The 13,449-nt window shown below is 36.5% G+C and overlaps 1 protein-coding gene across 1 annotated transcript; it reads right to left on the bottom strand.

Annotated features, from left to right (window-relative positions):
• Positions 1 to 1,278: 1,278 nt before the first annotated feature.
• On the bottom strand, positions 1,279 to 7,312 carry CER4 (Jojoba acyl CoA reductase-related male sterility protein). Its single transcript, XM_088253987.1, has 10 exons — positions 7,080 to 7,312; positions 6,864 to 6,967; positions 6,452 to 6,654; positions 6,124 to 6,224; positions 5,728 to 5,920; positions 3,261 to 3,422; positions 2,780 to 2,861; positions 2,282 to 2,548; positions 1,803 to 1,930; positions 1,279 to 1,702 (listed from the first exon to the last, which is right to left on the bottom strand). Exons 1-10 carry the CDS (start codon positions 7,156 to 7,158, stop codon positions 1,549 to 1,551), a joined length of 1,473 nt encoding a protein of 490 aa, XP_088110113.1. The 5' UTR covers positions 7,159 to 7,312; the 3' UTR covers positions 1,279 to 1,548.
• Between the last annotated feature and the right edge of the window lie 6,137 nt (positions 7,313 to 13,449).

Below are 13,449 nucleotides of genomic sequence, written 5' to 3'. Positions count from 1 at the left end.
AATTTGAAGAAGGCACCAAGCAAGATGACACTATATTTTTGCTCAAGATTGAGGACATGTGAGAAAGAACACAAGACATAAGTCTCTAGATTGTCCAAAAACATAACATAGCTTTCCAAACCAATACCAAAAACATAACATATATAGCTTTCCAAACCAATACCAGTGACCAATGACTAGTATATATGACTAGTCATATGGGCTCATAAAACAAACTCCAACATTACTTAAACAAGCAAACTCACAGTTTTCTCAATTGTGTGACCAAACCCATCACATGTCAATGAAGAAGCTTCACTAAAGCAAAGTATGGACTATCACAGCCAAAGAGATACAAGAAAGACTACCAAGTAGTCAATGACCCAAAAGTATGCTGGTAGGTACGTATGACGAGCGTAGAGGTGAGAGAGGGAGTGTTTTAGAGAGCTCATGAGGGTTTCAAAGAGGGAGAGCTAAGGTTTTCACAGACACGGGGAAATCTGAATTTTAGATCGAGGGCGAATTCACACTCGTGTTTTAAAAGAAGACGCTTGCTAATTGACAAGCGTTATGTTTTAAAAATCAACCCAACGCAACTCCATTTTAGTAGTGTATAAGATGATATACTACGACGGTCAAAACCGTCGTCTTTTAAAACACGACGACGATTTTAAGGTGCACCGCTGTCTATTTTGAGTTGTGGTTTAACAAAATTGTAGTAGTGATAGTTGGAAATGGAAGTTCAAAATAAAATCCAATGGGCCAAGATAAGCCAACCCCAACCGAGCCCATTGTTGATTCCTAGTATCAGATAAAAACGGGAGACTATTGGACTTGTAATTTGAGACAGCCTAGTTTTATGCTCAGATCTAAGGTTTTCTGTTTTTTCAATCATGGCTTTTGTTTTTGGGCCTTCACTTTGTCTGTTATGTACTTTACTGTTTGACCCTTTATTCGTTTGTTTTGCTAGTGTTCAGTTTTACCTTAGCTTGTGGTTCTCTACCTTTTGTAATCCTTTTCAATTTATTTGAACAAAATTCCATTGAATCACAAAAACAAAAAAACAAAAAACAAAAAAAAGGTTTTGCGCTGGTTCCTATGTAACCATATCACTCATGAAAATGATCTTTGATGTAAAATCAATGTTGACTAAAATTGAGAACATTGTTATGTTAAATTTCATATTAAAATCGTTCTTAAGTTTCCTACAACTCTTCGTTTTACTCCACATTTGAATATCCGATTTTTTATTCATTATAAAATTTCCTCATACTGTTAAAAAAAGAGAAGATAAATATCTGGTTAAAAAGACAAACTTTATTTAACAACTAATTAAAGTAGTTGACACTTTCATATTATAACAAATTACATTTGGTGACAAACAATTGTTCATCATCATATTCATATTCATGAAAACAAATTACATTCATAAACTTGTTTGAAATTTATAATGCATCTAGGGAGCCATTGTATACTGCCTTGAGTAAATACAATGGCTAGAGCGCTTCAATTCCACCCATATTTCAAACTATATATATATGTATATATTCGACAACCCAATTTTGGTAATCATTTGAAAACGTATTTGACAACCCCAGGAAGATGGATATTCATGAAGTAATCGTCCCAATTTACGCACTTGGGATCAAAGTAAAACATTTCTGCCTCTGTGGTGTTTTCTCGCACTGCCATTTGCAACTTCTCTGTGTTCATATCATCGAAGCTGCATGCAAGAAATTAGGTCATAGTTATAAATCAAAATTATATTTTCCAGCTTGGTAAAATGACATGAAGGACAAGATAAAGGAATCATATGTACATACACTCCTTTGAAAAACAAGTATGGTCTATAAAGTTCCACCAATCTCATCACAAATTTGATCTTTCGATTGAGATCCACATACGTGTCCTTGAAGTACTCGCAAAATGCTGTATTAACCACCTCCAATCCCTATCGTGGGAAAAAGAAATTGACAAAAAAGACAATATCAAGATAGAATACATAAAATTTTAGAGTTATATAGTAAAAGATAATATTATAGCATGTGCATATTTATTTATATCTAAACCCTAAACTCTAAATGGTGAACTTTATACTCGGATTTTAATCTATATGAACTAATAATTCATACTAAGTCAGCATGTCATGTCAGGTTACGGCCAAAGTGGCACACAGGCTATAATTGAAAAATTATTAGTGTATGTTTGGGCTGGCTAAACCAATTCTATATTATAAACATATTGGCGATGCATGGCTGTCTAAGTTGTGAAGCAAAATCTAGAAAGAAAAAAAAAACATTACCTTTAGTAATAGTAAGTAACGGATAGTCATGTATCGGTGAAAGGTAGTCATGCTTCCCATAACTGCGACCTTGCCAACTTTCACTGGAGTTCCATCTTTATTAATCCATGGCTTCTTGGTGAAGAAACGGAATCCATAATCCTGAAAATTAGAGTATTTTACAGGATTTCTCATAGAGGACCCCACTTGATAAATTACTTCACCAGGTTGATTTGCATGAGCAGCCATTGCCGCAATTATTGCATTCACCACCATGTCAGCAGGTATCTGCATCAAATAACTCTTTTTCTTTAAAAAAAAATACTTCAGAAATTAATGAAAGAAATGCATTCACTAATTAGTTGCCTTCTTTCTGCGTGGATGAAAAAAAACTTAAGAAGCAAGTATTTATGTTTCCATTTTTATACGAACATGATGCTTACCAAATGCATACTAGATAAAAGGGTATGAATAATAATAATAACAATAATAAATTGAAGAACTGTTTGGTTAACTCACCACATCAGCAATTGCATTAATGTCGCAGAGAAAGAATGTTAATTTTCCTTTGCCATAACCAACTGCAAGGCTATCGATGGTTCTGCATGTGGTACAAAAATTAACAGATGAGAGCATCCGCAACAGTTCATTTGAGTTCAGTTCAATAGTTCAATTCATTGAATTTTTTTGACAACTATTGAACTGAACTGTAGTTTCACTTGTAGTGGTGCAATTCAATAGCTGATAAATTAAAAACTAATGTTGTCCATGTGTCAGTAAGAGAGAGGATATAGAGTTAGCTTATTGAAATGAATTTCATTTCAGAGTTCATTTTATTGACCTCTGAAATGAAATATTGATCTTTGAAATGAACTTAATTTTACCACTGCAAATCAAAAGTTCAATTTATTGAAATAAAATTAAAATGACTCTCATCATTACGGATGATAAGGAACTAATTAATTAATACTAATGAGGAGGAATTTTTCAATTAACGCACCTGATTCCTTCAACCCAACCAGGAAAAGGTTCTTTGTAAGTGCTGGTGATGATGGTTGGCCGTACAATGACCAGAGGTAGATTTTCTTTTAGGTCTCCTAGAAGCATCTCGCCCATTGCCTTCGTAAACACGTACGTGTTTGGCCATCCATATGTATTAGCTCTAACAAATTAATTTAGAAAACAATAGGATTTAGAATTTGTCACATCAACTTCCGAGGAAGGGATTCGAGATTGAAACCTCTTTCAACATTGAAAAGAGAATACTAGATATCTTGATTGATAGTTTCCATCCATAGGGTAAAGAAAAAAAATAAATTAAAAATCATGAGTTTATGAGAGGGTACATCATAAGCGGTGAGAGGTGTAACGCCCAATTAATGAGGGGCTCCCAAAACAGATACCCCCAGATTATTCATTAAATAGTTGCCCCTCATCAGTTGCCTTCATGTGGGGCAATTGATGTATCAGTTTTTGGACTTATTTTTGTGCACAGCTTCCTCTTTCTCTTTTTTTATGGGTTTCACTGTTGACACATAAAGTACGCAATCCATTTACAGAGTCCTAGATACACTTGCGGTGGGCACATATTTTTTGGTGTCATTATCGGGAGGCATATAATTCTCGATCTCTTTTTATTTTTTATAAGGAAAAGTTAGTTTTTTCTTAGAATATATATTTTTTTGATACATGCAATGTTCAGAAAAAGGAGAATCGAACCTGGAATCTCATATACATAAGTAAATATTCTTAATAACTGGACCTACAAACTCCTGTAATTTTTTCTTATAGTTTTATAAATAAATTCTCTTAACTTTTTGGTCATAGCCCTTGTGGGTACGCTCTTCATCCCTCGGAGGCAAAGCACTAAATGTGCTATAAGGTAAGGGTCCTATCATTTATTAAGAAAAACAGACTTATGAAAACTACACTTACTATGTTTATTTGAGTAGGTTTATCCCTATTATAGTTATAGTAGTTGAGGGGAAATCCAGCTGTGTATATGCGCAATAATATAATTTGCAATATAATAAACAATTTTCTGGTATGACAATATTTTACTGCTGGCAATGGAGAGCTAACCGTAAACATGAAGATCATAAGTCTTCATTACTTTGTTTTAGGATTTAGTTTATATAATACGAAAAGCATATTCTACGGATACGCTTGTTTTCAAAACTACTTGTACTTTTTCTGATACAATTGAAAATACACACAAATACGAACTGTACGTTAGCGAAAAAACAAACGTATGTACACACTTCGTGCATATACTTTTATAAGTCCTTAATTTATATACTATGTACCATCCTTTATAATTACAAGATAATATTGAGTTATGCCTGTTTAACGATCGATCCCTACGTAAATGTTATGGTTTTAATTAGGTTTTTGAGTAGATAAAGATTGATTCTGTCTTTGCAAATTATCGTTTTTGTCTTAATTGTTTCTTCTGGAATTTTCAATGGAGAAACTTAAATTCATGGTGAGCTTTAAATGTTTGTCATATGTTTAGCATAGACAAAAGAAAAAAATACAGAAAGAAATATGTGTCACCTCTGTTGAAAAGTGAAGCACCAAACTCTGTCACAAATGTTTTCAGATCGGCCAGGACAATTTACTTGGTTGGTTTGTGTTTGTTTGATTAGGTTGAAGTTTTAATGTGTCCTAAGTTCATGTGTTCTGTTTGGTTTATGTCTCAATCAAATTTCTGTAGATGCAATTTCTGGTTAAAGTCCAACAAACCTCGTTGCACTTTATCTGGAGATTAGTGGTATCAGGTTCAAACCATAATGGCACGTCCTCCTACCCCTCTAAAATTTGACTAAAATAAAACAAAATAAATTAAAACAACGCCATCTGATGTGCAAATAAAAAATTATCATATCAGTTAGTCGAATATGTTGGCATCCACATCTAACAAAATTCAAAACCAATTAGATGATAAGATATTCTCTCATCACGTCCAATTGGTTGGAAAAACGTTCAAGGTCATTTCCCAAAAAATTAAATCAAGACCCTACGCATTCTAATCTTCGACCTTCAAATTTAAATAAATAAAATCGAACCAACTCAAGCCGACCTATTGAATCAAGAACATGATCACGTTCACGTTGGACAAAGACTAGTCAGCTATAAGAACAAGTAACACCATGATCATGAGGTATTGCAAAAAGTATTGATAAGAACATCTTCGTGTAAGGTACAAAAACTTTCAGTCTTGCCTATTATTTAAGGATGGCGTACCTAAAAGCACCAAAAAATAAAAGCTACTATCCACACACAAAAAAGAAACATAAAATTTTTTAAGTTATGCTGAATTTCGAATGAAATGTTTACTAACATGTCAAAAAGGGTTTGAGGATTTAAGTGCTCTAGAATTATTGATCCAATTATCCATATTTAACCCTCTAATCTAATAACAGCTAAACTAATTTTAACAGACAGAAGTAACAATTTTCACCAACCTTTTGAGGCCAAAATCTTTGAGGGCCGAAGTGATTGCTTCTTCTGTTAATCCCTCTGCTCGAAGCTCTCTGTGTTTTTCCTGGACCTGCCTGATTTCATTGTCGATGTCAAGTCCTGAGGTCCCATTAAGCGTCTCACCCATGTGGTAGGGGTTTTCCAATAAAAGCCCGTCCTTCTCGCCACAAACATAAGCTGAAATCACAACATGGAAATAAATCTACAATAAATTTCATTGTATTTTTTTTAAAAAAACCCTGTTGTGTTCCCGTATTTACAGAAAGGACATACTATAATTAAGGTAAGTGAGCAGGACGTTCAGTGATTAGACAAATTAAGACTAAAACATGGAAGAATAAAATAAAATCAAAGTGATTTATATAGAGAGAGATAATGACCTGTGGATACGTGGACCAGCACCTTTAATTTAACACATTGCTTAGCAAAGTTCAAAACATGCTTTGCTCCCAAAGTGTTGATACCAAGTGCAACATCATATCTGCAGAATATATGTTCTATTTTAGTCTATTTCTGATATATATTATTTCCCATAACATATTTCGCAATGTTCTTCTTGCCATACAGATATTTATTCAATCTGTGAATCTAAACCACACGTTTAGACAAAAATTGAACTCGTCTAAAGGGCACCGAATCGCATTCGGAGAAGAGTAGTTGCTCTTTATTTCAAATTCAGAAAACTGAGATTTAACAATCAATTACTACCTTTCATCAAAGTTGGTACTTGCAGCTAAGTTCACAATGACATCTATCTGGCTCAACATCTCTTCCCTCAAGTTTGAATCTTTCAAGCCCAAGTCTTCACGAGAAATGTCTCCAGGCACCAGTGTCAGCTTTTCTGAGACAATGGAGTTCATACCTGCTCCCCATTTTTCCCTCAACACTCTAAAAAGGTCCTTCCCAATTATCTATAATTACAAGTAACAAAAAGTGAACAAACTTGGAATAACAAAATCTTGATTTCCATTGCACTTCAAATTCATATTCCTTAATTACTTCTTTTCGTGTAGTTTTAAGGTGGGCATAAATGGCTAAATGTTGTGCCACTCTTGCCTATTTGGTATATGGAAAAAAGATATATAAATGTTGAAGCTCACACTTATCCCTACATATATACCTCATTATGCAAACGCTGTGTGGCTGATTTTGTATCTGCAGATCTTAATAGAAGATAGAGCTTCTTCACATTTGGTTGAACCCTCAGTATCTTCTCCACAAAAACTGCATCCATTCAAGCACATACATAGCTGACACTTACTACAACAACAACAACAAAAAATAAAGAAAGAAAAAACACCAGAGAGAGAGAGAGAGGGTTTAATTTGAGTAGTACTCTTTGCTAGAAAGCCAGTGGCACCAGTGACCAAAATGTTCTTGTTCTGAATGAACTGGAGTATGCTTTCCAACTCCATTGGAGAAAACTTAAATAATATCAGAGAGAAGGAAGGAAAGGAACAAAGAACTAAAGAGAGGATGAACAATGGAAAAGTGTATATGCTCTCAGCTAGCTGATCAGCTGAAGCCTAGTGAGGCAATGGTCTGGGCACATTGTAGTATATACCGCAACATATGGGGCAACTATGAGGTAGAGTGCACTCAAGTAGTTGACAGTTGTTTTGCTTGGTAGACTCATTTAAACCGAGGGTTAATTGCTTGAATTATTTTATTTTTCTACAAAATTAAAAACAAACACCAAAAATCCCACATCACCTTTTATTTTTTCTTGTTTTTTTTTTTTTTTTTTGCCCCCTCCAATTATAGCTACATACATACGTACACTTCCCATTATTTGGTGAACTTTGCTTACTAAATTGAAAGGGAGGATCATCTACTAAACTACTAACTCAATAAAAAAGGAAAATTGTGGGTCACATATTGGGATTAGCAACAGTTCTGGTGTTACAGTAAGATACATCCAATACTCCAACCTACCCTCTTCTGCAAATATTAAAGCTTCGGTGCTAGATTTGTCCTCGTCGCCATGACATACGCGCCTATCTAACATTTTTTATTGTTTTGTTTGTTAGATCACTAATTAAAGACTCACGAGGCCGGAGCTTGAAGACTTGAGTACTGGTTGTAGGACCATATACCAACCCAACTGTCCCGCTCGGACGTCTAATATATAGATGACACTTGTTATATCAACTATTGGTTTATAAACTTTATATAATGAAAATGCTAGCTTTACTATATTTTTATATCAAGAGTCATTTTATAGTTAGGGCTTTATCTATGACCTTTGTTGGCGTGACTTATGGACCATTGACTTTCTTTCCTTACACACCAAGGATTCCTATTATAATTATATTTGATTTACCTTAATTCCTGATTTCCTACTGTAAATAGAAATAGAAATTTATTATTTTCTTGCCCATTCAAGTTTCGTTGTATTATAAATATGACTTCCTACAAGGAGAAGAATACACAGAAAATTCCCACAAACAAATATTCTCTCATAGTTCTCATATTTTAGCATGGTATCAGAGCGGCGATCTTGGAATTGCTGACTCTAGTTTCTAACCCCTGCCGCCGATATGGGGGTTGATGATTTTTTTCAACTCTCATGGAGATAGAACCACTGACTTCTTCTCTCATTCTCAACCAACCATAGTCGAGTTGAGTGCCCAGATGGCTCAGCTCCTACAAATTCAGACTTTGACCCCGAATCCGATCCTGAATCAGGATCCTATTTTGATGACCCCAAACCCGATCCTGAATCAGGATCCTATTTTGACGACCCTGACCCCGACTCCGATGATAACCCCAACCCCGGATTTGTCTCAAATTAAGACCCAGATCCTGACTTCGACTCCGACTCCAGCCCCGACTCAAGCTCATATCCTGATCCGAATTCCTACTAAACATGTATCCTATGCATCTTCCACTACACAGATTGTGACTTCCCGACTAATGACCTCGACACATGGACGAGATTGTGCATATTGTGGTGATCCGAGACACACTCGTGAGACTTGTTTTAAATTGCATGGTTACCCCGACTGGTAGGCTACTCTTAAAGATCGAACACAACGCGATACGACCAGTAATGGTACTGGTTATGGATTCCATACTTCCGATAAGATTGATTCTAGGAGCTGGATAATTGATTCCGGTGCAACTGATCATATGACGTTTGATCCTGATGATTTTCTGAATACTACACAACCTCGACGAACTTGTATCGCTAATGCCAATGGAGTTACTTATCCTGTGATTAGGGCTGGCACTGTTGCACTCTCATCCTCTCTCTCACTGTCTAATACTTTATTTGTTCCATCTTTATCTAATAAATTGTTGTCAGTTAGTCAGTTTACTGAACAATTGAATTGTTGTGTACTCATTTACCCGAGTTTCTGTTTGCTTCAAGATATTCACACTAAGGAAATTCTTGGTCGTGGTACTCAGAGAGGGGGGCTATATTATGTAGATGACTTCAGTCCCGGCATGGCTAACAGTGTGACGCATCCCTTTGATAGCAAACAAAAGCAAATCTGGTTGTGGCACCGTCGATTGGGACATCCGTCTTTTAGTTATATGAAGCATTTTATACCATATTTATTATCAGGTTTCAAGGACTCCGACTTCACATGTGATACTTGTATTTTCACCAAGAGTCACCGTGTGCCCTATCCGTTGAGTACGAACAAGTGTACTACTTTGTTTACGTTAATCCACTCTTATGTCTGGGGACCTTCACCTATCACTGCTCCTTCTGGTGTTCGGTGGTTTGTCACATTCATTGATAATTGTACACGGATGGCATGGCTTTATTTGCTGAAGAATAAAAATGATGTGTTTTCCTGTTTTCAGTCCTTCCACAAACAGATGAACACTCAGTTTAATGCTCAAATCTAGATTCTTTGCTCAGACGATGGTGGAGAATTTGTCAATCATGACTTTCAGACTTACTTCCAACAACATGGAATTATCCATGAGACGACTTGTCCTTGAACACCGCAACAAAATGGTGTTGCTGAACGAAAGAATCGACATCTTCTTGAAACCGCCCGAGCACTTCTGTTTGGCTCTCATGTTCCTCGCCATCTGATGATGCTATTGTCACCGCAGTTCACCTAATCAACTGCATGCCTTCTGGTGTCATGACCTTTAAAACTCCCTTATAAGTGCTTGCGCAACACAGACCTCTACCCTTTGTTTTGGTACTTACACCCCGAATCTTTGGATGTGTGGCTTTCATTCATCTCCACAATAATCAACGTAGCAAACTTGATCCCTGTGTGCTTTGTTGTGTTTTTGTGGGATATGCCACTCATCAGAAAGGTTGCCGCTATTATCACCCTTCTACCCAACGTACCTATGTCACTTTGGATGTGACCTTTCTGGAATTTGAGCTGTTCTTCCATGACCCATCATCCAATTCTACGCTTCAAGGGAAGATACGAAGTGAAGAGCATAATTGGAGCAACTTGGAAAACGAAGAAATTCTCCTCTATACAGAAATAATCGATCATCCCGAGTCTGGAGCACGAGATTACTCTCTGCCGAAAAGCGATCAATCGCCCATTCATAGTGATCAATCGCCTGACCCACCTGATCCCTGTGAAGATATTTTTGATCCAAGTCCTACACCTACAGACCATACAGAACAACAAGATGAAGACCCCCGTCTAACCCAACAGTACCAACAGACTAATCTCCTGAGAATATCCTTGAGGTAACTATTCCTACTACACTTGTGAATTTATAGGATAAATCTATTGGATACCACTTACCTTTCAGGCAGAATCGTGGAAAGCCACCAAATCGTTATTCACCTGATATTGGCAAGACTTCAAAGTATCCAATTGTGAATCATGTATCCACTGAGAAGCTGTCTGGACCACTTAAGGCATTTGTGCATCAGTTGTCTGCTATTCATATCCCGATCAAGGTTGCTAAAGCATTTAAAGATCCTAAGTGGGTTCAAGCTATAAAGGAAGAGATGAAATCTCTTGAAAAGAATCAAACTTGGACACTGAAAACTTTATCACGAGGAAAAAAGACTGTCGGATGTAGATGGGTGTTTATCATAAAACAAAACGATGATGGATCTATCGAGCGATACAAGGCAAGAGTTGTGGCGAAAGGGTACACATAGACTTATGGCGTAGATTATGAAGAAACCTTTGCCCCAGTTGCAAAATTGAACACAGTCATAGTCTTATTGTCCCTCGCAGCTAATTTGGACTGGCCACTACACCAATTTGATGTAAAGAATGCTTTCCTACATAGAGAACTCATGGAGGAGGTGTATATGGACATTCCTCCTGAATATAATACTACTCATACTGGAACAGTATGCAAATTACGAAAGGCGTTGTATAGACTGCAACAGTCACCACGTGCATGGTTTGGACGGTTCACCATGACAATGAAGAACAATGGTTTCAGACAGAGTAACTCAGATCATACTTTGTTTTTGAAATGTCAAAAAGGGAAGGTAACAGCTCTAATAATCTATGTTGACGACATGATTATTACTGAGAATGATAAACATGAAATATCTCATATACAAGATTATTTGGCTACTGAATTTGATATGAAGAATCTAGGTGGATTCAAATATTTCTTGAGGATTGAGGTGGCCCGATCACAACGAGGCATATTTCTCTCTCAAAGAAAATATGTCTTGGACTTATTAACAGACACAGGAATGCTAGATTGCAAACCTGTAGACACTCCAATTGTTCAAAATCATCATCTTGGATAATACCTGGATCAAGTTCCAACTAACAAAGAAAGATACCAAAGGTTAGTTGGAAAATTGATCTACTTGTCTCATACTAGGCCAGACATTGCTTATGCGGTGAGCGTTGTCAGTCAATTTATGCATTCTCCGAGTGAAGACCACATGAATGCAGTTATTCGAATACTTAGATATTTGAAGTCTGAACCCGGAAAAGGACTTATGTTCTCAAAACATGGTCATCTGAATATTGATGGTTACACATATGCAGATTGGTCAGGAAATATAATAGATAGGAAATCCACATCCAATTACTTCACATTCATGGGAGGTAATTTGGTTACATGGAGAAGCAAGAAACAGAAGGTGGTCGCCTTATCCAGTGCAGAAGCCAAGTTCAGAGGTATGACCAAAGGAATTTGTGAACTCATTTGGTTAAAGGGTTGCTTACTGAACTTGTCTGTTTTGTGACAACAAGGCTGCAATAGCTATTGCATAGAATCCAGTTCAACATGATCGCACCAAACATGTTGAGGTAGATCGACACTATATCAAACATAAGCTCGAAGCTAAAATGATTCAGTTTCCTTTTGTAAAGTCTAAGGATCAATTGGCGGATATGTTGACAAAAGCAATTTCTAGTAAAACATTCCACAATTCACTGGACCAGTTGGGCATTGGCGACATCTATGCACCAACGTGGGGGGGAGTGTTGGCGTGACTTGTGGACCATTGACTTTCTTTCCTTACACACCAAGGATTCCTATTATAATTATATTTGATTTACTTTAGTTCATGATTTCCTACTGTAAATAGAAATAGGAATTTATTATTTACTTGCCCATTCAGGTTTCGTTGTATTATAAATATGACCTCCTACAAGGAGAAAAATACACAGAGAACTCCCACAAACAAATATTCTCTCATAGTTCTCATATTTTAGCAACCTTTCTGTGAGGTCTTATCTCTTAACTATTGGATCAAGTTAATCAATTTGATCCAACAATTAAGAGATAGGACCTCACCTCATGGCCATATATAAGGCCCTCACTATAGAATTCTTGCACATTGTATACCATTTCTCTAATAGAGGTGGGCCTCATTGTATTGGTGGACTCCACCTCTATTAGAGAGCCAGTACACAATGTGATGTGGTATAAAAATGTGGTCAGCCTAGCATTTGGTACCTTCTTTTTCAACATATTCAAACTGATCTTAAGTTTGAATCTCCATTTTGCTTATTGATTAAAAAGAAGATATGTACACTTCTATTCATGGTGATCTCTATGAAGAAATTTATTAAATGACTCCGCCGCCAGGTCTTCGGCGCCAGGGGAAGAACCTAGTATATCGCCTCAACAAGTCTTTGCATGGTCTCAAATAGGCTTCCCGACAGTGGTTCTCCTAGTTTGCAGAAGCCATCCAAGCTGCCGGTTTCACTCAGTCTAAAGCAGACTATTCTTTATTCACCTACAAACGAGGGAAGTCTTTTATTGCTTTCTTGATTTATGTTGATGATATACTGATTACCTAAAATAATTTGGTTGCCATCAATTCCCTTAAACATTTCCTTCATACCCCTTTTTACGTCAAGGATCTTGAGGACCTTAAGTTCTTTTTGGGTATTGAAGTGTCACGTTCTAAGAAAGGAATCAGTCTTTCTCAGAGAAAATATAATCTTGATATTCTTAAAGATGTGGCCACCTTGGTGTTCACCCTATTTCTTTTCCTATGGAACAGAATCTCAAATTATCAGATACAGGTGAATTGCTTAAGGACCCAGCTAAATATAGAAGGTTGGTGGGTCGTTTAATTTATTTAACAGTCACGAGAACTGACATTACATATGCGATGCATGTTCTCAGTCGATTTATGCATGAGCCTCGACAGCCCCATATGGAAGTGGCACTACGTATCTTGAAATACCTTAAAAATACTCCAGGACAAGGTTTATTTTTTCCTGCTCAGAATATAGTTTGAAGCTATAAGCCTATTGTGATTCTGACTGGGCAGG

Source organism: Prunus avium, chromosome 6 (genome assembly GCF_965620075.1).
Source record: "Prunus avium chromosome 6, drPruAviu1.hap1.1, whole genome shotgun sequence".
NCBI lineage: Eukaryota > Viridiplantae > Streptophyta > Magnoliopsida > Rosales > Rosaceae > Prunus > Prunus avium.
The sequence above is the reverse complement of the archived record's forward strand: the minus strand, read 5'-3'. Positions and strand labels throughout refer to the sequence as shown.

What these genes read in the sequence shown, in the direction of transcription:
- CER4 (XM_088253987.1), bottom strand. Translation starts at nt 7,158, where the DNA reads ATGGAGTTGGAAAGCATACTCCAGTTCATTCAGAACAAGAACATTTTG. An exon ending in CACAGCGTTTGCATAATGAG is followed by an intron (nt 6,655 to 6,863) that starts GTATATATGTAG and finishes TTGTAATTATAG; the next exon opens with ATAATTGGGAAGGACCTTTT. An exon ending in GCTGGTCCACGTATCCACAG is followed by an intron (nt 5,921 to 6,123) that starts GTCATTATCTCT and finishes TTGTGATTTCAG; the next exon opens with CTTATGTTTGTGGCGAGAAG.